Source organism: Neocloeon triangulifer, unplaced genomic scaffold (genome assembly GCF_031216515.1).
Source record: "Neocloeon triangulifer isolate White Clay Creek 2 clone unplaced genomic scaffold, ASM3121651v1 ptg000008l, whole genome shotgun sequence".
Lineage (NCBI taxonomy): Eukaryota > Metazoa > Arthropoda > Insecta > Ephemeroptera > Baetidae > Neocloeon > Neocloeon triangulifer.
Genome location: NW_026775550.1, coordinates 861670 through 888347, shown reverse-complemented (window position 1 = coordinate 888347; position 26678 = coordinate 861670). Strand labels below are relative to the sequence as shown.

At 36.8% G+C, this 26678-nt stretch overlaps 5 protein-coding genes across 5 annotated transcripts; 4 read left to right on the top strand and 1 right to left on the bottom strand.

Annotated features, from left to right (window-relative positions):
* The first annotated feature begins 11658 nt into the window (after positions 1 to 11658).
* LOC132194570 (cuticle protein 18.6-like) lies at positions 11659 to 13441 on the top strand. Its single transcript, XM_059615919.1, has 4 exons — positions 11659 to 11802; positions 12033 to 12203; positions 12266 to 12508; positions 12751 to 13441. Exons 1-4 carry the CDS (start codon positions 11791 to 11793, stop codon positions 13258 to 13260), a joined length of 936 nt encoding a protein of 311 aa, XP_059471902.1. The 5' UTR covers positions 11659 to 11790; the 3' UTR covers positions 13261 to 13441.
* A 626-nt stretch (positions 13442 to 14067) lies between these two features.
* Positions 14068 to 15071, top strand: LOC132194680 (calmodulin-like protein 4). The gene is made up of 5 exons (XM_059616116.1): positions 14068 to 14215; positions 14281 to 14311; positions 14376 to 14507; positions 14622 to 14804; positions 14869 to 15071. Exons 1-5 carry the CDS (start codon positions 14213 to 14215, stop codon positions 14967 to 14969), a joined length of 450 nt encoding a protein of 149 aa, XP_059472099.1. The 5' UTR covers positions 14068 to 14212; the 3' UTR covers positions 14970 to 15071.
* LOC132194679 (eukaryotic translation initiation factor 2-alpha kinase) lies at positions 15067 to 19274 on the bottom strand. Its single transcript, XM_059616115.1, has 12 exons — positions 18842 to 19274; positions 18545 to 18671; positions 17930 to 18433; positions 17503 to 17872; positions 17301 to 17451; positions 17154 to 17244; positions 16854 to 17092; positions 16658 to 16798; positions 15982 to 16600; positions 15743 to 15928; positions 15446 to 15610; positions 15067 to 15388 (listed from the first exon to the last, which is right to left on the bottom strand). Exons 1-12 carry the CDS (start codon positions 18988 to 18990, stop codon positions 15287 to 15289), a joined length of 2844 nt encoding a protein of 947 aa, XP_059472098.1. The 5' UTR covers positions 18991 to 19274; the 3' UTR covers positions 15067 to 15286.
* A 330-nt stretch (positions 19275 to 19604) lies between these two features.
* LOC132194681 (transcription initiation factor TFIID subunit 10-like) lies at positions 19605 to 22596 on the top strand. Its single transcript, XM_059616117.1, has 3 exons — positions 19605 to 19905; positions 19972 to 20036; positions 22144 to 22596. The coding sequence occupies exons 1-3, from the start codon at positions 19762 to 19764 to the stop codon at positions 22349 to 22351; spliced, it is 417 nt and encodes a 138-aa protein (XP_059472100.1). The 5' UTR covers positions 19605 to 19761; the 3' UTR covers positions 22352 to 22596.
* A 749-nt stretch (positions 22597 to 23345) lies between these two features.
* On the top strand, positions 23346 to 26203 carry LOC132194953 (protein HEXIM2-like). Its single transcript, XM_059616576.1, has 2 exons — positions 23346 to 24573; positions 25219 to 26203. The coding sequence occupies exon 1, from the start codon at positions 23501 to 23503 to the stop codon at positions 24560 to 24562; it is 1062 nt and encodes a 353-aa protein (XP_059472559.1). The 5' UTR covers positions 23346 to 23500; the 3' UTR covers positions 24563 to 24573; positions 25219 to 26203.
* Positions 26204 to 26678: the final 475 nt, after the last annotated feature.

Sequence of the window (26678 nt, the reverse complement as noted above, 5' to 3'; positions counted from 1 at the left end):
ATTTAAAAATTTGGAAAACATTTTCGTAAAAATAAAAATACTTAAAGAGACATTAAATTTTCATATACTTGACTAATAATTGCCAAGAACGTTACTAAAAATTTCCAATTAAACTACACTGAACTACACTTGACATTAAGATGTCTCAGATTTTTACATGCAGCAGTTAATATGTATTTATTTTTTTTTTTTTTAAATTGCATCACGCGTGTTGTAATACAGCTTTGTAGGTATTTTTACGAGCAATGAGAATCCGAATCTGCCGCTTTAACGACGCATTACTTGATTGCTCTGGTAGAACACCCACGGGCCAATTAAGCTCTGCAGCAATGAAATGCCATTTTTTACAAACACACACTCGGCAAGCTCTCTTTTCTCGGCGAGGTGCGGTCCCGATCCTTCGCCACGGTGACTTATTATTATTACGACTGAATACCAAACCAACGCATGTTCAGTACACGTATGGCGTGTGGGTGCAAAAAATAAATTCACCCAGGCAAAATGAAAAAACGGGTGTATTCAAAGGACTCCTCTTTTTTATTGATATCCAAGGAGGATCTATAAATTTTCTCATATGGATAAAAATAAATTTGATATTCATACATAATAATAATATCTAACTAAAGATTTACCTCTGCACAATTTGAGGATAAAAATGTGAGGGGTTGAAAAACACGATTTATGACAGATTGAGAAATTTTAAAAATTTATATTTTTGGTATATCTTCAGGTTAACCCTTATCTACCCTAAATTTTTTTAAATAATTAATTTTGCAATTCTTAATTGTGATATAATTTTGTCATGTATATTTTTTCATTAAAGTTAAGTTTAATTTTTTTTAACAATGTTATCAATGAAATTTTTTCTTTTTTATTATGAGGGCCGGGCCTCTTGGTTTGTTATGGGGTTTTTGCTCAAATTTTTATTTTGAGTCATCATTTTTCTTGAATTTTTTTAATACTTTGGAATTTGAATTTTTTTGATCTTAGTATCTAATTAATCAATTTTTGATCGGTCCCAACAACACGCTAAAAGTTCTTGGATATTATCGTAAAAATCCAATTATAACATTATATCAATTTGAAAAGCGTAATTTTTAATTTACCAGTCGACCTTGAATTTCGGAAGGTGCTGTTAAGGAGAAATAAAAAAGGCAATATCGGCCGTTCCCCCTGCGAATTAAGTGGTTTCGCTGTGACAGATTTTTACAACCTCAACGCATCTCAAATTTTACGACCTGCGATAATACGATCTATTTTTTTCTTCTTCTCTCCGAGTCTCTGGTCGATGAGTATTAATAATTTTTGCTCCGCACAAAAGCCGAAAAACAGGCGCGGATTTTGCTCCTCTCCGGCGGCAGGCTTGAGATATTTGCATGTTTGTGGTCGACCTTGCTCCTCAACGCAGGCGTCTTTAAAATGAACGCAGAGCAAGAGATGAATCTAATCTGCCGAACCGGCCTCAACCTTGATTGGTGCACTGCTATAAATAATAATATTATCGAGGAAAGCAGCGCGTCCAAATAGACCGAGTGCTGCGTGCATTAATTGTCTGGCCGTACAGAAGTTGCTCTTTTGCACGCTCCGGTGAATCGCGAGCTGATAAATTATTGACGCACACGGGAGGTGTATCAATTCATTAGTCGCGTTTTACATTTTTTCTGTACCTGCCGCGCGAGAGATATGGCATCGGCTGTTGCGACAATTTATACATCTCGTCAAATTCCAATGGCACAGCAATAGTTAATTAATTTGTTATTATTGTTGTTCATTCTTCACTAATCAAGTCAAAATAAATTTGCATTGATGTTGTTATTAATTGTGCGAATTGAATAATCAATACTTTTGATTATTTTAAATAAATTAAATTAGACAAGAAAAAACTCAAGCCTCAGCTGAGTTTCAATTATTGAAAAATACAAAAATTGTTCATATATAAAAAAATAAGATAGAGTGTAGCAGCTTCTTGAATTACGTGAACTTTGCAAGTATGTAGAAAATTGTAAATGGCTCGTGGAGTCATTATTGAAGTAAAAAACAGAATAATTTACGACCGCGTAATTGGAAGCCTGCACGCAAAATTCTCGGTCTGACTGTAATCAAGAAAATTTATTCCATTTATTCTTTTCTCACGATATTGGAGTAACTCAATTTAAAATGTTTGATAACACCGATGATTGATAAGTATTGAGAAAAATTAATTACTAACAGAGATAAGGCGGCCGTCATGGGTTTCAAATCTGCCACTTCTTTTCTGAAATGACTGTACACGTGTGCGTTTCGAGATATTTTTCAGTCAGTTTAGCGGCACGAAATAATGTTTTTCCGAACTGGATTCAAGGCCGCGACAAAGAGTGTATATTGAGCCATTAGCAAAAGTTATGTACATTTTAGGAAAACTAATAACACAAGCGTTCGTGTGATCAAATAAGGTATCGAGTTTGCGACCGGACTTGAAAGAAAGAATGAAAGAGAGCCCTATAAAGTGTTCCAGTCGGTGGTTCTGCCGGCTGCTCTACTGCCTTACTTGATTCTTTGAAATTGACCCGGCGGCGAGAAAATAGCAATTTAAATTTTGACTTAAATTTTTCAAATTAATATAGTTCAATATTGTTATTATTAATATATAATATTTATTTTTAATTAAATATCATTTACTTCATATTTATTTTTTTTAAACTTGAATTAAAATTCATTTTTTTTCTACATTTTATTCATTATGCACAATTTATATTAAATCTTTAAAATAATATTTAAAACAAAATTGTATTAAAATTCCGAATTCTGTTGATAATTTTTAAAATTAATCTTTATTTAAGTAACATTCCATGGCTCTGACTAGGTGTAAAGTACATTGTGAATTAAATAATTAATAATTAAAATTAGATAATCTTAACGTATAATATAGAATATTACCAGGCGCTTAGCTCACCGGAATTAGAAAGGATTTAAATTTGTTTATTAATGTGTCTGAAAATGTTCGAGGAAAATCGTCCGTTGTCTTGTGACTGAATGACATTGCTCAAATCATGTAGATTGATTATTATTTTGGTCGCTCTATTTGCGAATCCTTTTCTAATCTCATTTATTTAAAATTTCAGGTTCATTCTTTTCTGAATGAGCAAAGTTTTAAATTTCAGATTTGATATTTTCCCCAGTTATATATTTATTGTTTTCTTTTCTGCTGCAAATAAAGGGGAGTCGCTTCTTTGCGAGTCTGCAAAGCGAAATGAATAATTCAGCGCATTATTTTCATTCCTCGCTTTTATTGTCTCGACGCGTTAAATGAAGGGTAAATTGTTTGCGATTCTGGTCGGCGCGAGCGTGATTCAACTAGCAATAAGCGAGGTTTACGCTCTCATGGCTGGTGGTCTGCGCAGAAAAAAAACACAGCTCCCTCCGCACCTCTCTCGGAAATAATACAAAAATATAAATTTCAATTCGAGAGCAAACCAAAGCCAGCTACAACATTAATTTCTCCAAATTCCGAGACGTTTTTATTTTTTATCCAGTAAATTACGAAAGATCCTAATCTCTTTCTTGATATTGCGAAGAAATTAATTCGTCTGTCGCCGCGAGCTGCTTAATTATTGCGGCCACACCAAACTGCTCACACTTTATTTGTTTTCGCTCGCGACTCACCGGTTGTCCACCTTGAAGGCAATTCGTGGTCGAATTTATCGTCAGTCCAAGTTCAATGCCACGCGAATAAAAAGTAGCACTGAATTGTGTTAAATTAAACATGACCCACCCACTCTGGTATCAACTTCCTTTCAAACGATTTAAGTCTTTCTAAAAATAAATTTATAGCACAATTCTTTATTTAAATTTTTCATTTCTTTCAAAATTTCGATGCAATAGTTTAAAATTTTAAATCAAATTTAAATATGAATATTAACATAATTTATTTGTTGCTTGTTTTTAAAGTTTGATCAATTAGTACAATTATTTTTGAAATCAAACTAATTTTTTTAATTTTTTTTTTTTTTTTTTATTAAAAATTGTAATTGTTTTTAATTAATATTTGAAATATTTATAAGCAAGTATAGTGAAACAAAGATTTTTTATTAAATATCTAATCAAAATAAGTTTTATTTTCTATAAAAATTTAAAAATAAAAAGACCCGAAAAAGATTCAGGTTTGGTGACGATTTTTATTAAATTGAATTATTTCTGGTTTTGTTTTTGATGTGATGAAATAAAAAACATTGGAGTTATTTTTAAACCAAGCGGGTTGTGAATTTGATGTTTTTTCGACCAAAGGACAATCGAAACAAGAAATGTTTTGCGCTTACGTATGTTTTCCGTGCTTGTCATTTTACTCTTATCTGGCGGCTCTGTCAATTAAACTTGATACATCGCGGCACATCAAGATAAGGGAGGCCGAAACCGGAATTTCAGGCTGCTCCGTTTTTGTTGCAGCCCTTCGGTTTCAATTATCCTTATAAAGAGCGGTGCGCGCGCAAAAACCTCCTCAGCAGAAATAAAAGACAAAGCCCGCAAGAATAATGAGAGAGCCAGGGAGAAGAGGAGGAATTTAATGAGCCCGGCGTGACAATGCGCAAAACGCCGCCTGCGAGTTTTTTTTTTTTATTTCAGCACTTGCAGAGTTTGTGGCCGCGGCAGCTCCGAGAATTTCGAAGTAGCACCACCTCTCCTTGGGGACGAGACTCGCAGAATTTTTCCAAACTGGCGCCACTCGCAAAGAGAGATCAGTCTGGAATTCGTGATGATTGCGGCAAAAAAAGAGTTAATTTGATAAACGGCAGAGGATTCCTCACATATGTTCAAATGAACAAAAAAGTAAATAAAAGAAGTTTTATTTTATAATGTCCGTGGAAAATGGAGGTCTAATATTTTTCCATAGAGATAAAAAACTATAAATAAATAGCTATTTTTATGTGGATTGCTGAAACTGTTTGAGACACTTTTTATTTGAGAGTGATTAAATTATACTAGTTTCCTAAAAATAGAAAATTTTCTTCTGGCAATTTCATTAAAAATTTTAAATTTTAAAATGAAAAGTCTGACCGCAAAAGGGCTATTATTTGTTTTCTCGGCACAAATATAAAAATCCACACAAAAATCGTTAAAATAACCGAAAATTGGTAAATTCTGTTATATAAATTTATTTATGTTTTATTTCCATGAAAAGTGATAAATAAAGCAATTTAAAAATTAAAATTTCCATATAAGGATCTTTCCAAAATTTAAATTGGCTGGTCTTCCGTCAACACTGCGCGCATTGAAATCTCCGCGGCCTGAAACTGGACCACCTTGCTTTTCTGCTGCAAATAATTTAATAAAAACGTCCAGTGAAAAAATTGAAAAGTGCAATTAAGCAGAAAGTCTAATTGAAGCCCAAAAATGATCTGGTTTAATTATCCGCGCCGGTGGAGCTGCGAGCAGATGCTTTTCAAGGTGAATCGCGGCAGCCGGAATGCCTGACAGGGGCGTCTCTTTGACCACATTTTTCCGGCTTTTGCGCAGCATCTCTTCAACTCGTCGTGCTGCCGAGATTAGCATGAAATTTGACTTTTTGAGTGCACGGAGTGCTCTAATTACACGCTCAAGGATGAGCAAGTAAATTAACATTAAGCGAATTCGGCACGCTCGATCTTCCTGCATGCACAAAGTATTACTTTATTCATAATCAGATGCATTCGCTTTGGCACGTACGCGGAATCGCGAGCCTTATTGCTTTTTGAATGAGCCATTATTTGTGATTAAAGCGTGTAATATTCGGTGACGCGTTGACAAACTTAATTATGCACGGGTAAATTTTGCACTCTCTGACAATCCAAGGATACCATCGTAATTACAATTTGTCTGCAGGTTTTATTTATTAAATTGATGCCAGGATTAATTCCGGAGTAAAAAAGGAAATATAAAAAAACAATTTTAATTTATATATATTTTCCGAACGAAAATTATTAAAAAACGGTATTCACCATTCAATATTTACTAGATCAATGAAATTGAAACGGTTTTTTTATTTTTAAATTCACTCTTAAGTTTATTCTGGAAATGGATCTGTGTTATGCTGATTCAAAACATCACGAAAAAATACTTTTTTTAAATATATTTCATTAGCTAAAACTTAAAAAGAGCTTATTTTGGCGAAATAATGACTTATTCTTATCAGTCTTAACATTTACTTGTAATTTATTTAATAAATTTTTTACAACAACAAGAAAAAAATATATTTTTTTATTGAATTGTTTGACAAGAAGATTTATTTGTTAGCAGCAGGTTAGCAGTGCGTGATGCTCGTTAATAAAATCACTTGCACCAGTTTGTGTTTTATTATAAATTCCCGCTGCTTCTTTTGCACACAATCAAGAGGCGCAAAGTCTCTCTCTCTCAACACGTCCGCCGATTCACTGCAGCGAGCATTACTCAAATGAAACGCCTTGCATTTATTTAAATTGCAGCAGCCGACATTATAATCCCAAGATTTAAAATGCTAATTAAGCCGCAAACCAGTGCTGGATTTTATTTGCACAGATCGTTTACTTGCAACCACGCTCAGATAAGGGAATGTGCAAGGCGGATTTTTTTCTTCCTCCCTTTCTTTCCTCCTTCGGCGAGACGACGTTCGGAGAGCAAAAGTCGATTTTAATTTACTGCGTCGCACCGCAGCAGGTTGCCAACGGAATTTTCGCGAGAGTATGATTTATGTTTTGTGTTCCGGACACTGAGAGCAAAAAGATTAATCTGACGTGTGTGTGTGAGCGTATTTCGCTGACAACTTTTGCCAATTAAGCCGCCTTTAAATGATATAAATCGAGACTTTTAGTGAGGCGGAAGGACTCAATTTCCTTAAAAATACAAATTATGTGCGTCAATATTTATTTTAATTTAATTTTTATTTCCTTAAAAAAAATGTTATTTAGGTTCAAAGTAAGCAAAAGGTTTAATTTTACAACCACTTATTTTCTTCACAAATATTAAATTTGTGTAACGAGTCTCAAAAATTTCAAAAATCGTAACGTGGACTTAAAGCAAAAGTTTTAGATAAAATTGTGGTAGGTTACGAAAAAATTTCTCAAATATGTTTTTCTAACGCATTTATTAATTCAATTTTATTTTGTAAATATTTACTTTAATTATACTAACATCATTAATCGAAACCTGACAAAAAGAAATTAAAAAATTTAAATTAAAAAGTAAAATTGCACGTCTCCAAGTGTGTCCATACGACTATGAATTTTTGAATTCATTCAAAGTAGTCCTTGGGAATTCAATTTGATATTAACTGAATTTACTCTCAATAAAGAAATAAAAAGTCAAACGCAAGGATTTCAATTCACTGCAAATTCAATTTAATAATTTGATAGACTGCACAATAATTGATAAATTTAAATTCAACTTAATTTAGTTTAGACAAACAAATCAACGCGGTAATATATCAGCCACTAAATAGACCATGAACCTACAAATCAAATAAAACTGGTCAGTTGGTCTCGTCTTGCAGCAATTAAACTTTTCTTTCAGAAGGCGGTGCCCCACCATTTATGTAATACGCATTTATGTAAATGCATTCAAACGATTTTTTACTGCTCCTTTTTAGGAAAAGCGGTCCGGTGTGAGCAGATTATGCATTTTCGGTGAGACCAAGGTCTGCCGGTCGATCATCTCGCGCTGACCAGGAAATTCCGGTTGAGGCCGAGAAGATCTCGTCCCCCTTTGCGAAAACTTTACTTTATTCCAACCTGCCGAACCGTCAGCGACTAAAAAATCGATACCATTAACACACAGCAAGGAACGAATTAATGGTAGCATTAACTTTTATCACGAGACGCGATTATAAGTTCTTTTTTTGCAAATAACAAGAGCAGAGTCCAGACCAATCAAAATTTCTTTTCCACGGCGCCTTGGTATAATTACTTCAAATTCCGGGTGTGATTTTATAAAAATAAAAATGTGGAATCAAGATTTGTTTCTTTTATAAACTGACTTAAAATACTGATGAGGATAATATCAAAACAGGTGTGTTTTTGGAAGGCAAAAAGTTGAAAAATAAGGAGAATATTATATGGAAATTAAAATATTTGAATGAAAAAGTTAAAAATTTCTATTGTAAAAATGAAGGGAAAAAATTATTTTGATTATCTTGATGGGCTTGGAAATATATTAAGTTGAAAGTTGCACGCAGTTGGGCTGAAAATTAAAATATGTTTATCGTTTAAAATTATTGAAATAAAATTTTATTGCTTGTTCATTATTATCTCTTTTTATTCTTTCAGAATTTTTTTCCCATTTTTACATAATTTTTTTTATTTTTCAAACTTTATTGTTATTTTATAATTTTAATTTCAAAAATCATGGTTATTTAATTTTTTTTACGGTAATTAATTTGAAATTGTATTGAATTATTTTTAAAAAATACGTTGTTATTAAACAAATAAGTTTATTACAGTTTATTATCTATACAATAAAACATTAAAAAATTTTTATCAATTTTATTTCATTAATAATTTTTGTTTATCTTATAAAAAAAACTATTATGGACAATTTAAAAATTTTAAATCTCGTAATTTCACTTCATTCTATCAAAATTTTTCCCCAATTGATGTAAAATAAAAATACAAAAAAAAATCAAATTTATTTTAAAGTACCAGTAGCTCAAAATTCTTTCTCTGGGATTATGTGTCTCCTGTCTCCTTTATAATTCTTAAATTTTATCAGCGAGGTCAAGCCCGTTTTTCAATTTTTACAAAAAGAGTAAAATTATTTTAAGGGAGTGTTTATTTCCTTTCATTGTTTTTTTACTTTACTTCTGTTCGATATAAACTTCTCAAAAACATGTTTCTCTCGGAAGAAAAATGGACCGACTCCATTTCGCAACACGATAAAGAACAAGAGACGCAGCATTAACAAAAAATTGAAGCACCACACCCAAAGTAGAAATAATACATTTATTTTGATCATGAACTTGATCTTCAGCGTGATCAGGTAATTATTATTCCGTGTACAAATTGATGCTAATTTTACAGAATTATTTATAAATTGAAAGAACAACTCTGAGATCAAAAACGGCACATTATTTTTATATTCGACGGCGCCTCTCTGGCTGGTGCCCAACCCAATTCAAATCATATTATAACAAAAAATATAACAAAAAGTGCCAAATCATCGTCGATTCCAAAAAAGGGATCATCACACCTTTGAATTAAAATTATTCACTAGATTCGATCAGCGCGAAAACAAAGCAATTATACTTCACATCCATCTTTCTTCTGCGGAGCAACTTTTTGCGACAATTTTTCCCGTCCTTGGCGCACATTAGAATTACAAATGTAACGCGAGCGTTTGTGATCGTTTTCCTGGTCCTTTATTCCTCACTCACTGTGCAGCAAGAAAGAGACGTGGGTGCGGTCTATATTGATACGCCGGTGTATTTATCTGGATGAGAAAGAAATGTGTGTGTGAGTGAATTCGACCTTGCTGCAAGGCCTCGCGTCCACTGCGAATAACCTCTGACTGAGGCTTCTTTTACGTAACTGCACCGACGCTGAATGTTAATCGAGCTTAGCTTCGATTACAGAAGTCATTTGCATACCGTTTAGTCCGACCTGCGATCGAATCAATATCATTGCGAACGGGTGACAGCACGTCCGTCTCGTCCTGAATGATCGAGAAAGGTCCAGTGCCGACTATTACTCTTGGGCGGTGCACTTTCATTTTTATTTATAGAGAGACGCTTTTCGAGATTATATGTATTTTCTTGCTTAATGAGAGCATTACATGTAATTACTGGTTTGAACTTTTCTGTGACGGCGAGAAAATATTCATACTGTCACTGCTGTTTGTTGATCGTAAATAAACTTAAGAAAATATTGTAAACTGAAGATTATAATGTATGAGAATTATTCGCTTTGGTTAACATAATGTTATACAATTGACCTTACTGGATCATTAAAAAAACTACCATTTAAATTATTATTTAATATTAAATTTTTTTATCAATGGTCTTTTCAGCTAAAAATAACAAAATTGGCTCATAAATTTATTTTTACTGTAATTTACTTCTTTAATATTAACCATTTTAAAAATCATTTCCATTGAGAAATTATGGCATAAATTTTCAATTAATCTTGAAAATTAGTTTTGCTTGTAATGGCAATTTAAAAGTAATTTTGTTTTCAAAATGTGCCCTTAATGACAAACTTTTTAGTGCCACAATTTAGTATAAGCAAGATATAATTAAGCTAACTTGACATGGTCTTCTATAAATTACATTGTAATTTTGTGAAAAAATTTTACCTGGTATAAAAATTTTTACAAACACGTATCGACTATATTAGTAATTAATAAAATTTTAAAAATTGTAGTTGTTCATTTTAAATATTTTACTGTGTGTCATGTGTATGTTAACTTGTATTAGCACATTTTACAAGAATCTTTCATCATAGTCTATAAAAATATATTCTAGTTCTAATATTAGCTTCATTCCCACCAAGTCTCGGTCTCATGGCCTTGTCTCTAAATGCTCCACCCGAGCGCGAACCTGCCCATCTTCCTGCCGTGTGTGTTTCTGCCTTATTTCTGGAATCTCTTCTTAAGACATAGCCAAAGGTGCTGATTTAATTTCGCTACGCGCCATAAACAATTTAAAATAATGAATCCCTCCGCGGCATCAATCAACGGAAAAAGCAAGAGGGAATTTTATTTTGAAAAAATTTCAGTATATCGAATTGCCTGTGCTTTTGCACAACGCTGATCGACGGACGTGTGTTCGATTAAACCGCGCGAACCTTCATTTCTGTGTGTTTCTTGGTAATGAAAAGTGAAACTGAGATCACACAGTGTGCTGAACAGCGATACGCACACACTTAACTGGATATTCTGCATGTGTATAATCAGCGTAACCGCAATAAACAATTCGCGCGGCATGCCAAGCAGTCTCTGCCTCTGTCAACAACAAACCTAATTTATTTTAAGTGACAAACAAATGTATTAAATAAAAATTAAAGAAATTACATTTATAACTGTTTAATTAAAGAATTAAAAATTAATCAAAATATTTTTTATTAATAATTTTGTTTATAAATAATATTTTGTATTGACTTCTAAAATTTATTGATTTTTTCTGTATCAAGTCGGCATGTTTTAAATAAAATTTCAATTACATACAATTAAAAAATTAGCCTTTTTTAAAATTATTATTAAAATTTCACAGCCATTAACGTAATTAAATTAAAACTCTATGATGTCGATTTTTGTTTTTGCTGCAGACCGTGACCAAAAATTTTTGAGCTTTTATATGAAATAAAATTTCTTCAAGCAGATAATTCTTATTTCGCAATTAAAAAAATATTACAAAATTCTAAAAAAAATATTTGTTCCTGAAAAACCGATTGACCTTTCATCTCAAATGGCCCGATACATCTTGAAACGAAATGCCATATTACAATAAATTATTTCCTGGCGTCTTAACTCGTGGGGGGCGCCAGACAGATCCGCTTGCTCTCGAATCGAATATGGTCTGAATTGTCGCCTTCTCGGGTAATAATTTAAGCAACGACAAAACCTGAGCCAGATTTATGCCCAAAAAGTGGCGGCGAGTCTCGCGATTGGGTACATTAGGTGGTATCGCGAGGGGACGAGAGTTAGTGGCGGTCGCGGATAATGGTTGCGGGAGTGAGGGCGGGGTCGGCGTGGCTCGAGCCTCAAGGTCGGTTGGTGTCCTGCAGACCTGCCCGAGAGCCTCCCTGACGCACTCCTACCTATAAATACCGACGCCGGCCCAGGCAGAAGCACTCTTGTCACAGCACACAGCGCAACATGAGGTTCCTGGTAAGCCAACTGTGAAATTTATATTTAATTTCGCATCACAGCAAAGATCAGATACACATTAAAAATAAGAGCTTGAAAATTCTTCAAAAAGTTAATTATTTTTATTTTTAAAAATTTTTATTCATAAAATAACTGAATAACAAAATATTTTTAAAAATTAGGAAAAATTTTAATTATGCCGATTCAGTGATAAATAAATTAAATATTTAACCTAATTTTTGTCCCTCCAGATCGTCGCCGCCCTTGCTTCCGTGGCTGTTGCCGCCCCCCAGAACTACTTCTACTCGGCCCCCATCGGCTGGCCCTATGCCCTGACCCGCACCGTCGCTGCTGCCCCCCTGGTCTCCGTTCCCGTCGCTCTGTCCCACACCAAGTACCACGCCCAGGATGTTTTGGGACAGGTGAATTTTCTCTTCCGTCAACTAATTTAACCGGATATTTATTCGCAATTTCATCGAAACAGGCCAGCTTTGGACACAGCGAGGCCCTGCAGAACCGCGCCGAGGTTCGTGACGCTCTTGGAAACGTGCGCGGATCTTACAGCTACGTCGACCCTAACGGCAAGGTGAACATTGTCGAGTACACCGCTGGACACGGTGGATTCCGCGTCCTCGGCGCCAACAACCTGCCCGAGGCCCCCGTCGCCCCTGAGGCTCCCGTCGCCCCCGCTCTGGTTGCCCCCGAACCCGTTCAGGACACCGCTGAGGTGAGAGAGAGAGAAAAAAAATACTAATATTCTATATGAAAATTATTAATATTGAAATTGTAAAGAAATTTGCAAATTGAAAAAAAAAATTGCTTGGAGGAAAAATTGCATTGATTTAAAACTATTTAAATTAATTATTTAGCTACTTCCGACCAATTCCCAATTAAAAACTATTGATTTGTTTCAATTTGTACTTTTTCCAAATTTAATTATGATTTTACTAAAAAAATTCTCCTCCTCAGGTTGTTGCTGCCCGCGCCGAGTTCGCCCGCCTGTACAAGGAGGCCGCCGAGGCCGCCGCCGCCGACAAGGTTCCCGAGGTTCCCGCTGAGAAGGTTGAGTCCTCCCGCCGCCGTCGTTCCGTCTTCATCAGCACCCCCTACGTCGCCGCCCCCGTCTTGGCCAAGACCTCCATCAAGTACAACACCTACGAGCCCGTCGATGCCCTCACCCCCGCCGCCACCCGCAAGATCGAGCTCACCGAGAAGGAGCAGGAGGTTCTGACCCACGTGGCCGCCCCCTTCGCTTACACCGCCTACGCCGCCGCCCCCGTCGCTTTCGCCGCCCCCGTGGCCGTTGCCGCTGCCCCCGCCGAGGCTGCCCCTGCTGAGGCCGCCCCCGAAGCCGTCGCCGTCGAGGCCAAGAGCGCCGAGGTCAAGACCGAGGAGGCCAAGCCCGTCGCCACCCCCCTCGTCTACAGCTACGGCCTCACCGGCTACGGCTTCGCCGGATACCCTTTCTACCACTTGTAAATCTTGCCCAACGCGCCGCACATCGTTACGCAGCGGCCAACGGCCGCCTGGAAAACACGTCCGCGGCGGCCCTTGGCTCTGCGTATCGGTCGGAGAAATGAGAAATTGTGACTTGTCATTTTTGTAATGCGCCCATACCTGATCTAAACAAATAAATCCTACTGCCTTTCAAATATTTAAATTACTGTCTTTTTCGTCTCTTCGAAATATTCCCACTTTAAAAAAAAAAAATAAAGTTACACCTAAAAAAATTACTTCAGAAAAAATCGTTGTTCATCTACAATTTGGATTTCTGGGATTTATATTTATTTATTGCTTCCATTATGCCACAAAATTCAACTCGCTAATTCAATGAGAAATAATCTCTCTCTGATTGGAATGGAAAAGCGCCTGCGAGTTTCATAGTATGCAGCATCCGCTACACAGGAGACGAGCAGATTGCATAACTTTGCTTATAAAATTAGCGAACGCCGAGTCGCTTTTATTTTATAGTTTTCATCATCCGATCTGAATTGTCAAAAAAATTTAAAAGACAATGAAGAACAATTATTTCAGCTGATTTTTACATAAGTCGAAATCAATAAATTTTTTGATTATAAAAAAATTAATTAACAAACATTTACAAAACTTATAATTTAATTTATTTAATATTCGGTAATTTTTCTGTTATTGCAGGCAATATAATTTGATTGTGAATCACATAAGAATGTTTATAATTCTGGTTTAGTAATTTGAAAGAAAAGTAGCCAGATAAGTGTCGTCGTCGCTTAAAATGAAGTGTGTTATCTCAGCACAGGTATGACGATAATAGCGGTTTCAACAACCAGAGAGCGCTCGGGACGGAGAGTGAAAAGATTGAAAACATACAGGTGAGCTGCAGGTGCCAAGTCGGCTGTGACTGCTTGATTCGGTTCGGTGAACCTTTGAATTTTGGACAAATCCACGCAAAATCATGGTAAATATTTTGACCGCAAATTACTTGGAAACAAACAATTTTTTAACTACGGAAATATTTTTTAGGCTCGTTATTTCCGAGAGCAGGACATAGACGGTAAGAACAATTGAGTTGATGGCGTTTTAGCATTATCTTATCTGAGCATTACTAATCGTTACAGAATTTCGAGAGTGCTTCTACCTATTTGCGCGAAATGGCCAAATCCGCACCCTGGACGAGCTGACCGTAACGATGCGGTCACTCGGCATGAGCCCCACCATAGCCGAGCTCAAGAAATACTTCAAAGACAAAGGTTCGCCCCCTGATGACCTCATTAACCTGAATTGGTCCTTTTTGAAATCATCAATTTGATTAATATTTTAATTTAAAAAATTGAGCACTTCAAAAAAATATTTTTTATAAACAGGAGGTCAACTGGCATTCTCCGACTTTTTGGACATCATGCACGCACACAGCAAAGTGGAGAAACTACCCACTGAAGTTTTGGCAGCTTTTCGGGCAAATGACCCTAAAAAAAGTGGTCTCATTTCTGCCAAGGACCTGCGACACATTCTTCTAAACTGGGGCGAAAAGTTGAGCGTAAAAGAAGGTGAATTGTTAAAATTATAATCGCATCAATACAAAATAATTAAAACCATAAACTCATGTTTTAGTGGATCATATTTTCCATGAGGCGAATGTGGGTCCCAATGGGCAAGTTCGCTACGAGGACTTTGTGAAAATTGCTTGCGCGCCAGTGCCTGACTACTATTGAGCACATCAAGTATTTTTTTTTTATCTAGACGGTATTTTGTAATTTTTGTATTTATTTTTTTAAATGGTTAATTAGAGTATTTATTAAAAACCAAGACTATAATTTACATGATTTCATTTATTGCAACGGGGGTTTTAACATTAACAGTCCAATGAATTTTTATAAGGTTAAAAGAATCAAATAAATACAAGCGAAAACACAATGACAATGAAAAGCTGCACGATTCAGCGTAATAATCGGTTAAAAAGTCCCTAACTTGAAAAATCAAGTTCACTCACGTACATTTAATAATGTTTGTAAAAAAAATCACAAACTTCTCAGGGAAGTGAAACGGTAGGAGGCGGAAGCTTTTGACGAACTTCTTGCGCGGCGGGTCTTTCTTCCGGACAATGCGATAACATGAGACGCAACAAGTTGTACTATAAAATTAATTTAAGCAATGGAAGTGAAAAAATAATTGAGATCATGCTTCCTACCTCATGCTGGAAATCGTTCAGGAATTTATCGGGAAATCGGCCATCCCGTGCTGATTGCAAGCTATGAGCTCGTTCCATTAGGGTCCTAAATGGGACCAACATCTCGTAGAGTATCAAACCCAGAGAAAATATATCGACTTTGTGGCCATAGGGCAGTCCCAAGACCTGGAAGATAATTAAATAAATATTAAAACTATATTCAAATTAATTTTCCTTATAATTTTTTGCTACTGCTTGATTTCCGAAAAAAATAACACAAGCACTTTTTTAATTAATGATTGTGTTTTAATTTTGTACCTGCTCAGGGCTCATGTAAAGTCGAGTGCCAACGTTGGCTGTGTGCCGGTCATCATCATCAGATCTGGGCCAAGGATTCATTTCATCACTGGGCGTCCTGCCATTTTCAGGTTCCGTCATCGCCGTCACCAGTCCAAAGTCACCAATTTTGACTCGTCCGTCAATGGAAAGGAATATGTTCGAAGGCTAAAAATATTTCATTAATGTAATTATTTAAGAAAAAGTTATCAATTCATTACCTTGAGATCTCTGTGAATAAGATTTTGGTTGTGGATATACTCCACAGCTGATGTAATTTGGTGGAAGAAGTCGATGGACTTGACATGTGAGAAATCATGTAACTCCTCGTCAGGATAGGCTCGGATGTTCCTCTTGTGGAGCCATTCCCGCAGACTCTCTTTTTGGCAGAGCTGCATCTGTATGTAGAGGAATGTGGGAGCTGCAACCAGTTTTTTCTGAGACTCTTCATCATCAGAAATTGTGATGTTTTCTTCCTCGCAGCTGTCGGAAGAAGCACTGGAAGGAATTCCTACAGGAATGTAAGGCTGCAGAGCGCCACTGTTTTTGGTTATTTCCAGGTCATCGACTTTGAACTTGACGAAGGAAGCAGTGTCATCAGTATCTTCAGAAAAATGACTTTCATCCTTCGATGGTGATGTACTTTCCTTGAACTGGATGAACGAGTCACTCAGCTCAGGTGCAGCAGGGCCTTTGATACTGCTGCTTTCGTCAGTAGGTATTTTTAAAAATACAGAGTCATTTCTGTTGAAGCCATTCTTGTATCCACTTGTTACGGACGTTTGGCTATACTCAAAGTCAAGCTCACCAGGCAGCAAGGAATCTTTGGACTCCAAACCTCTGTAATTGGAACCAATTTGTAAATTTACATCTTAATTTTGGCTTTGAAAAACTTACTTCAACCAATACTTGTCTTGCTCCATTTGCCAACCTGGCGGTGGACACTCTATCCAGGAATGATAATATCGAACTATGTTATCATGGGCCAGTGTTGCTAGAGCCTTCACCTCTCTCATTACTCTATCCTGCGACTCTTTTCTTTAAAAAAATAAAATAGTAAGAATGTTTTGAGTAGAATATAAATCACACTGACCTATTTGGAAGTTTGATCCTCTTCACAGCATAATGACAGTCGTCTATTTTCTTTTTAGCTTCAAATACAACTCCGAAACCACCTTTTCCAAGGCACCTGATTTGTTCAAAATCGTCCAAATAGCGTGATGAAAATTCAGGGGTTTTCTCTCCTTCCATGCTAGAGTTGCTAGAGTGTCGGAAAAATTCAACCCCAGAGTCTGAATTTTGGCGTGATCGCGTCTCAACAATGAGATAGTCCTAAAAATATTGTTTTTGTTATTTTATTTGTGTACACACAAAAAGTGTAAGGAAATTTTACATCTAGCCGACGCCTCAGCAAAAGGTATCGTTGTGTGCAGAGGAAGTTTGACAGCAACGTGGTTGTAATACAAATTATCAAAACTTCTTTCCTGTAAGCCATAAGACATGAAGTACAAAAATTTGCATCAGAATTTGCAAAACTTACCACCAGTACCAAAGTGAAACAATCACAATTTGAACAGGAGTGTCCTCCTCCATCTCCATACTGAGTTTAGGCAATTCATCTTCCTCCTCTGAAGCAGTCGAATTTTTGTCACACACCTTTTCTTCTGGCTTAAATAAGAAAAAGCCATTTCCTAAACCAAACAAGGAGTAATCATAATGAAAAGCAGTATTTTTTATTTTACCATTTGCATATTCTGAGCCATAAAGTACGGATTGAGACAAAGCGGTGGTTTCTTCATATTGACTTTCATCCGTTAAAAGCGGAACTTCGCTGGACTCAATAAGACCAATAGCAGACACAGATGCAGGGTAAGGCTTCCAGGGTATCCGAGTGGGCATGCCATTGGTGATCAAAGGAATCGATTCCTCGGCCACACCTTGCTGGACGCGAACACTCTCCTGAATGTAGACTTGCTTTTCATGCATTCCAACATACAACGATGGTGCTGTTGGCAGAGACCTTAGAGGTGGGGTGAAGGTGCCGCTGAACATGTCCACAATCGACACCTCGCCCTGGCTATACTGCCACGCATGGACAACTGGAGACGAAAACTGGAAATTTCAAAACACATAAAACTTTAAAAAATAAATTAAATACTTTATTTTTACTTTGTGCTTCCAAACGACCTGGGAAGGGTTCTTCTTGTTCAGGGCGCAGACAAGCCCATCCGGCACAATAACCTTGATTATCAAATCCTCGTCCTTGATGCGCTCCTTGTCATGGCACTCGGAGTTTGGGTCGTTGAGCAGTTTGACATCATGTTGGGCTACACTGAAGTTCCACCGTTCGTAACCAGTCCTCGGCTCCAACGCTCTGATGGTCTGCGTTTGGCGTTGGACAACCAAGACGTGGCCGTCGCTCTCCTGACCTGTGAAGTTCCGGTCGCAACCCTTGATGGTGCATTCGTAAATGACTCGTCCGGAGTTCATGTCCAAGCCGTAAGTCATGGTTTCTCGGCCGCCAGAAATGACAAGATCCTCTGAGTAGCGAAAAGAGTTGCGCAGGAGGTGGTTGGCGTTGATGGGCACCGGTTCGATGTACTTCCCGTCGAATTTGTAAAGGTTGCCACTAAGGGAAGGTATCATCCGGACGTACTGCCCGTTGCTTGTCAGCTGAAATTTCATACTTATTATTACTTTTGATCACTATAAATACAAATTTTAATTGCAATTGAAAAATTTCCACATTAAATCATTGGTTTATAGAATTACATTATAATTCACCTCAAGTCTATGAATACTGGAGGACAGCATTGGAGAGTCGCCTGTAGGCAAACTCCAGGATAAGCTCCCTCCATCGTCAACATTTAATGCCGATATGGCTCCATCGAGAGTACTTATCAAAACATATCTGCAAAAAAAGAGGAAAAATTAATATCAAGGTTAAATTATGAAATGTATGATTTTGTAAACGTTTGTGCTACATAACAAATAATAATTCAGAAAATTCAATAAAAATGTTTCCAAGAAAACAATAAATTTTAAAATGCAGTCAAAATGAATTTAATTAAATATACGCACTTTTTATCGTCGTGTTTTGCGTCACTGCAGAAGGGAAGGCCCTCGAACTTAGGCTGCGACTCGTCTACATAATTGCAAGTGGTTGTGACACAGGTCAAAATCAGGTAGAACAGAAGGTTTGAGGCCCACACCCTGATCCACCCTGCCATCACCGCGATTTTAGAGACACATTTTGCAAAGTGTCAAACATGATCAAGTCTTTGAAAGGCTGTAAATCAAAATAAAAAACAACGCAAACGGATGAAAGTGTCAGGCCACTTTTCCTCAGGTGTTCCCCACTCCCCCAAAACACGCTGGGGGCGCGCCACGAATGACGTGTACTAAAATGACATGTTCGAACTCGATTCCGGGCTCTTTTTCACGGGAAGGGTGTTAAATTGTGACTCAAAAAATTTTAAAATAAATTATGAGAGGCTTGAAATTACTTGTTCGTGATTATTTTCATTATCTTTAGCACAAAATTCCAGTGACACAGAAGAGGAAGAGATCACGTGATGGCGGGAAAATCAAAATCCTAAAATTGGTGTGACGCAATGTTTCTAGAAATTTACTAAAACATTTTGTATTTCTAGTAATTAAAGGGCAAACTTAATGTTGGAAAATTAAAAATGATTAGTTTATAATTTGAAAAAATTACATTTTAATCAAATAAGTCTGATAATGTGTTCTTAAAAAGAGAAAAGAAAAAACATTTTGGTTGAAATCTCAAGACACTCTGATCTGCGCATGCGTAAAGCGAGTGACTTGTTTTTGTTTTTCCACTTTTTTCATTTCGTTCCTGTTTGAGTTTGTTTACATTGAGGCAGTTCGCGCATTTTATTCTGTTTGCTGAAGGCTTCTGGCTTCAAATCTTGCGTATTTTGCCGGAAATTTGGCAGAATTGAGCGTCGGAGAGTTGAGACTTGGCAAATTCGAGGACCATGAAGCTCGAGTCGGATGATCAGGGCAAGGAGGCGGCCACGTCTGGTGCCTCGGCCGGTGGTTCCAGTGAACAGGCAGACTCGAAAACCGCAGGCCAACCGCTTGCAGACTTTCTCATGCAACTCGAGGACTACACGCCGACGGTAAATATTATTTAAATATAACGTTAAATTGAATAAAACTAAAAAGTTTCGTTTGATTGAGTGCAGATCCCTGATGCGGTCACTGCCCATTACCTGAACATGGCTGGCTATGAAACCTCAGACCCAAGGATGTGAGTATAAACACAGTTTAATGGGAAAATAATTGAGACATACATTCAAACACCAGGGCAGTTTGTATAAAACATTATTAGCTTTATGAGCAAAGATTAAAACAAGACTAATAGATGGTAATTTATGTAATAAAATGAAGTTGTAAAAGGAAAGCATTTTACTCCATTGCAAATTTTTTTGGAGTTTAATTAAAATTTGCACTTAGTTAGATAACTATGTATTAATTAAGCTTATTCAATAGATATCGCCAAAAGATTATTTTTATTTAATAATAAATAATGTTTAATTTTTTCAAATCGGTTGAAAGGATTCGGTTTTGCAAAAATGTTTGACCTTTTTTGTGTCTAAAATAAAATCTAATTTTGAAGAAATTACATTAAAGAAAGCAATTCAAAACTAGCAGACTGATAAATCTAAAAAAAAAATTAAGAGTGATGAAAAGTTAGATTTCAAATCAAAATATTGTAATTTAATCATTATGTGCGATAAAAGGATCCATCTCCTCTTCATTTTAACGATTTTAACACTTAAGCCATACCCACAGTTAAATAAAGTATTTCAATACTATTTGTAAAAAAAAAAAAATACACAAAAATCATTATTTTAATAATAAAATTAAATGAAAATTTTTCAAAATATACTAATAAAATAAATATTTTGTTTAGAAAACGGTAATATTACGCAAGAAATTTGTGATTGTTTTTTTAATTCAAGCTGATTGTTTCGAGTTACAATTTTAAAATTTTCACCAAATATTTGTAGCCATTGCGGCGAATTCATTTAGCTTTATTTATTGTTTAATTCAATCCAAAAAATATTACTTTTTTGGGTTTAATTTAATTTTTAAATTAATCAAAATTATTGCTGCTAAAAAAAATCTGATTTTTTTCCATTTTGCTGATTAATAATTTGTTTGTGAAATCACTGAAATCTTTGATAAAGAGATTTATTTTTCTGAAATATTTCGTAAAATCTGTTAAAATTTGAAAATAATAAATGCAATAAAGAAGGACTTTTTCAGGAAATTTGTTTAGAATTTTATTGATTATGCTATAACTTATATTTGTAATTTTTTATTGTTATTATTATCATTGTTTGGTATCTATTATCAATTTAGTAGCTAGCACTATAAAATATTACTTATTTTAAAAATTTTGCTCATGATGATTAATTTTATCCCTGCACAAATTGTTGTGCACTTTTAGAAAAAAAATCTCCATGAATGTTTGTAAAGATAATTTTAGCATTCCCAAACGTTTTAGTTGATATAGTGACACTTTTGTCGCATTATTTGTTATTGTTTTTACACAAATCGAGTTTCCCTCTTCTTTTTATTTCGACCAACATTTATTGTATAAAAATGTCCCACTTGCTAAAATACATTTCTCTCTGAAACATGCAATCCATTTTTTGCTCTTTGTTTTCTGAGGCGATTTGTCAAAGAAAAATGGAGCAAGCATTGTGTGCTGCATTGACTTTGAGCACGAACCGAACGTTTACTTTTTTTGTATGTGAAATAAAAAATGTGAGAAGGGTCCCTCAATGTACATTAGAGAGGTGCGCGCGCAGCTGCCAAAGCGCTCGGCTGGGGAGCCAAGCCAGAAAGTAAAGTTGTGAATGCCATGGTGCTATGCTTTTTACTCCCGCAGCTAAAAGTGAAGAGATATATCCTCGGGCCAGATTTGGATTTGCATGAGTGTCGCAATAAAATAAATATTTGAGAGAGAAATAAAAATTTTTTTCAAAAAATTTTAATTTCAAAAATTAATACATTTATCTAGTTGCCAATTTAATAAAATGAAATAAATAGTTGATTGTATGTAATTAAGGAGACTTTCTTTTTGTGAAACAAAGATTGCAGACGAAAAAGAAGTCAGTCCATTCAACCAGTTTGCGTTAGAGATGTAATCAGGCTGAAAAGCAAGCGCCGTGCTTGAGTTCGTTCGGAATCGGGTCGCGTCGGCCGCGCCAGCACATTTATTTACAAAGCAAACAGGCGCATATTAAGTTTTACTGCTTATTTTTATCGCCTGCTCTCGCAAAGAGAGAAAGAGATGAATCTGTCCGATGCGTGAAATAAAGAAAAAAATTGTTTAATGCTCGCAGGACCAGACTGGTGTCGCTGGCCGCCCAAAAGTTCATCTCGGACATTGCCAACGATGCCCTGCAACACTGCAAGACGCGCGGCTCGGCGCTCCCCAACAAGTCCAGCAAAACGACCAAAGACAAAAAGTACACTCTGACCATGGAAGACTTGGCTCCGGCTCTCAACGAGTACGGAATCACGGTTAAAAAGCCGCCGTACTTTGTTTAGTCGCATGTCATTATGAAAAAGGCTGTTTTGTAAACCTAATTGTACTGCAATAATTTTCGTGTGCTTCAATTTAATTAAGGTAATATGTAAAAGAGAATGAGAAATTCTTGAATTAAAAATAATTATTGAAAAAAAATCCAAATTTTTGTATATTATTAATTATTTTAATTTTAATCATTATATTTATAAAAACAAAAATATTTTGAAATTTTGTATGGAATAATACACATTTTTTTTAAAGTCTAGTAATATTATTTTATTTTTGGCAATGATTATCTTATATTTTGCTGCTGGATTGTGAGTGCTGGCCAATTTTTTTTTCTATTGCCGTACAAAGCGGGAATATCTCGTTATAATTTATTGCAAGCCCTCCTCACTCGGCATCTGCTGTTATTGCATTATTTGGCTGCATCAATTGTGTGGGTAAATTTGACACGACATGGATAGGAGAAGTTTTATACCAGAGGGCAATTCTCTGATTGGCTGCATTTTGTTCCTACGTGCGGCGAGATTTTCACTGAATTTGACTGCAGTTTGCCAATTTTTAGCAGAGAACGCGAAATTTTCATCCAAGCTGGCGAGCGTGCTGACCGAATCACGGCAAAACTCTCATGCCAAGAAATTATAATTGCACTCTTCCTTTTATTTTGTGATACCCGAAAACACCCTGTATTTTACTACACAAGGCAGTCGTGACCAAATAAAATGAAGCGTAAACTCGCGTCTGTGGAGTGAACGGATCGTAAAAATTAATGGGTCGTAACCGGGGAACTTTTTAAAACGCTGCAATTTCCAGCTTTTGTTCATTGCGTCGAATTAAAAGTCGAGAGAAATGTTTTAAAATTCAAAAACTTTGACTAAATCAACGCGGTTGACAGGAAAATGAAGCCCCGAATTTATTATCTCAAGTCGGTGACGTCACCCGTTGGTTTCGCCGTTTTGCGTGTAGTAGTATCAGCGGAGACCGAGCGCCACTGCTGGCATGACGGCGGGCACGAAAAATTTTTCATATTGCTACCGCCCTTCGAGCAGAGCAGTTCGTTATGCTCGTGGCAAAGGACCAAATTCTCCAGACGAACATCGTGTTTAGCCAACGGCAGCGTTCAGAAGCATAATTGAGACGACGTACTAGCGACGTGGTGCGCAAAAATGGACGTAAGTGAATCTCAAGTGGCCGAAATTCGGCTTGAAAATGTCGTCAACGACAGGACTATGGACGGTGTCCATTTTGTAAGAAGCGAGCTGGCGACCGCAGCGACGCCGCCGACTAGTGCGGCCGAGTTCGGAAGCAAACAGGCCGACTCTAGCGGCGGGAAAGTGGAGAGGAAGGCAGAGGCCGACGGCGAAGACTCGACCCCCAGTGACAACCCCAAGCCGCAGGGCGATGACTCTGCCACCCCCGGAGGCAGTGGAGGCAGCCGTGCCAACCGGAAGCGGAAACGGACGCGCAGAAATCGGCGCAACAAGAAGAAACTGGAGCCGTATTCGAAAAGTTCTTGGCCCGAGAGGGAACCGCAGCGGGCCAACAAGATCCGGGAACGCATGTTCCTGTCCGGACAGCCCGTGGCGCCGTACAACACGACGCAGTTTCTCATCGAGGACCACAACGAGAGCATCGAGATCGACATGAAAGAGCACAACGCGGCGCCACACCACGTTCCACGGCACAAGAGGGCCCGGGACTCGAGTTTCAGCTACGACTCCGAAGAGGACTTTTACTATTCCTCGCCCGAGGACGAGGAGGAGTATTACTTGAAGGACTTCGCCAACACCTACGACAGCCTCCACTCGGACCAGTTGCAGTCGCAGACCAAGACCAAGTTGGTGCAGGACGTGCTGGCCCTGGAGAAAAGGGTCGAGGGTCTGCAGAAGGAGCTGACCGAGCTGAAGGGCCGCTGCGACGCCAGCGGCGAGGACAAGGTGCTCCTCTACAAGGCCGAGATCACCAAGCTCTCCGAGGAGAACAACAGACTGCGGGCCGAGAACGAGTGTCTGCGGCGCAAGTGCGTCCCGACGGACGTGCCCATGGCCGCCGAGCCCTCGGCCGCCCTCAGGAGGGTCTCGACGGAGGAAGATTCCTCGATGGACTCTGAGAGCGACTCGCACACTTCCACTGGCAGCAGCAGCAGTTCCGAAGCCGAGGACGTCCAGCAGGAGGCCCCTTGCCAGAGGGACGAGGTCGCCCCCCAGGTCGGAGGAGCTGAGCAGTGAGCGCAAAAATGGTAATTTCCGATAAAACAAAAAAACTTTATGTCTGTTTTCGTTTAGTATGAAGATTATTAATTAAGTGTCAAGTTCAAGTTTTGTAATGGTTATTAATTAAGCTGATTGCTGATGGTCCGCAACTCTTATCGTTCATTTTAGGGTCAGTCGGGACCTTCTTTAAAACGGGCCGGTTTGTAAAAATATTTAAATTTACTTGATTATGATAAATTTTAAGGAAATTAAAAATACAGCCAAAATAATTAAATAATTTTTTTTAAACAATTAATAGGAATTTAAATTAAAGGGGCCAATTTAAGTTTTTTTTTAAATTAAACATTTCAAACTGAAATTGAATTGTTCATTTTTCTAGTTTTTCCTCACTCGCCATTAAATGAATCGTTTTTGCTGAAATTTAACTTACTATTTAATAAGTACGGCCGATGTATTTTGGAGCGCCTTGTTTCTGCTCATTAAATATTATATTTCTGCCGCGCCACCCATTATTTACAATGAACCTCAAAGCAATAATAATTAACCAATGTTATCAGCTTTCAAAAGAGACAATTAGTACATAATACAACCCAGCTCGATTTTACTTTCATATAAACAAAACACACCACGATGACGAATTTTAACCTCTTTTCCCATTGTTTGTTTTTTAGGTAAAGTACATATTGGATGATCGCGTCTTCGACTTCTGTTAGAGTGATCTGAATGTAGATAAGCGAGTGCGAACGATCGAGAAAGAACTCTAGAGAGAAAAAGTGTAGCACACGCAAACGTGTAAAAATTGATAAATATGAACATCTTGTCGGCATCTTTATGAACTCTCACACTCCTCTTTTCATTTCGCGTTGCATTGCAAAATTAAGGTGATCAACTTTTTCAAATATAGGAAATTTGATTATAATATGGTATATATTTTCCAGACGTAATAAACAAAGAAAATGAAAAACAAGGACTGCGACTGATAATATTTAAGTGTAATTTTACAGTTAATGAACAACTGTTGATGATAAGCTCCGAGATTCGGTCAAAATTCGTAAACGATTCACACGGTTATAGTCCTTGTTTGAAATAGCTTGTTACTTTTCTGATTGGTTGCAAATTAAATAATTACCCTTCGTTTGTGTCTCAAAGGTACAAAATCATCTTCGCTGCTTCTTGCCAGAGCAGCTTCAGCTTTAAAATTGTAAGGCTTTAAGCAAGACTAATTACAATTTTAAGTTCCAACTTGAGGCGTTTCATTGAAGTCAAGAAAAAATTTATATAAATATACTTTTGAGATTTTTTCTTTTCGGACCAATTGAATGCTTCTTTGATTATTTTGTGTTTACACTTGTTTATTATCCTGGAAAAGAGATTCAGAGACTTTCAATTTTTGTTTCCATCTATATCTCTCTTTATATTATATTGTTGCTACTTCAAACACCTCTGCAACTAGAACATTTTCATATGTTTTGCCACAAAAATTGACAATTTTTTTGTATAATAAATGTGTATTCTTTAATTTTTTGGAAGCAATAAAACGCTTTAAACCTTATAAATGCAGAAACTTTGTGCCGAGCTAGATTAAATTGGTAAATTAGCAGCTAGTGGAAAGCATAATTGTCCATTTTCCTAGCCTAATTGACCTTTTTAATTAATATTATATTGTTGTCATTTTCAAATTCCCTTACACGTATTGAGTAAAAGAATATTTTCACATACCTAACATAACACTCCAACACTCTGAATATATTCCTTGAGGAAAATCAAAAAATTAAGCGGCGCAATATAAAATGCTGCGTAAAAAAAAAATACTAAATAATTCTAGAATATTATTTATTTATTTACTGGAATACATAAATCTAAATAATAATGATCTAGTACAGGGACTTTCCATATTATTTCCACATTTTTAATTTCCGGCCTTCAATATTCCCCAACCTTCCGCATTATTTTTCCATTTTCAAGGTCATACATAGTTTCCTGTTTCAAATTTTAGCGAAAATTCGCACTGGAATTCAAATTGCGCAGGTAGTTTCGAGCGGGTGGTGCGTTCGGGAGACAGATGGCGCGCGGTGTCTTGGCTGGAGGAAATTAGGCCAGAGCCCGCGGGCACGTGAGCGGGGAGGGGGGC

What these genes read in the sequence shown, in the direction of transcription:
- LOC132194570 (XM_059615919.1), top strand. An exon ending in CCCAGGATGTTTTGGGACAG is followed by an intron (nt 12,204 to 12,265) that starts GTGAATTTTCTC and finishes TCATCGAAACAG; the next exon opens with GCCAGCTTTGGACACAGCGA. An exon ending in CCGTTCAGGACACCGCTGAG is followed by an intron (nt 12,509 to 12,750) that starts GTGAGAGAGAGA and finishes TCTCCTCCTCAG; the next exon opens with GTTGTTGCTGCCCGCGCCGA.
- LOC132194680 (XM_059616116.1), top strand. An exon ending in GAAATACTTCAAAGACAAAG is followed by an intron (nt 14,508 to 14,621) that starts GTTCGCCCCCTG and finishes TTTTATAAACAG; the next exon opens with GAGGTCAACTGGCATTCTCC. An exon ending in AAAGTTGAGCGTAAAAGAAG is followed by an intron (nt 14,805 to 14,868) that starts GTGAATTGTTAA and finishes CTCATGTTTTAG; the next exon opens with TGGATCATATTTTCCATGAG.
- LOC132194679 (XM_059616115.1), bottom strand. Translation starts at nt 18,990, where the DNA reads ATGGCAGGGTGGATCAGGGTGTGGGCCTCAAACCTTCTGTTCTACCTG. An exon ending in GTTTCACTTTGGTACTGGTG is followed by an intron (nt 17,245 to 17,300) that starts GTAAGTTTTGCA and finishes TATGGCTTACAG; the next exon opens with GAAAGAAGTTTTGATAATTT. An exon ending in AGGATCAAACTTCCAAATAG is followed by an intron (nt 16,799 to 16,853) that starts GTCAGTGTGATT and finishes ATTTTTTTAAAG; the next exon opens with AAAAGAGTCGCAGGATAGAG.
- LOC132194681 (XM_059616117.1), top strand. Translation starts at nt 19,762, where the DNA reads ATGAAGCTCGAGTCGGATGATCAGGGCAAGGAGGCGGCCACGTCTGGT. An exon ending in TCGAGGACTACACGCCGACG is followed by an intron (nt 19,906 to 19,971) that starts GTAAATATTATT and finishes GATTGAGTGCAG; the next exon opens with ATCCCTGATGCGGTCACTGC. An exon ending in GAAACCTCAGACCCAAGGAT is followed by an intron (nt 20,037 to 22,143) that starts GTGAGTATAAAC and finishes TAATGCTCGCAG; the next exon opens with GACCAGACTGGTGTCGCTGG.
- LOC132194953 (XM_059616576.1), top strand. Translation starts at nt 23,501, where the DNA reads ATGGACGTAAGTGAATCTCAAGTGGCCGAAATTCGGCTTGAAAATGTC.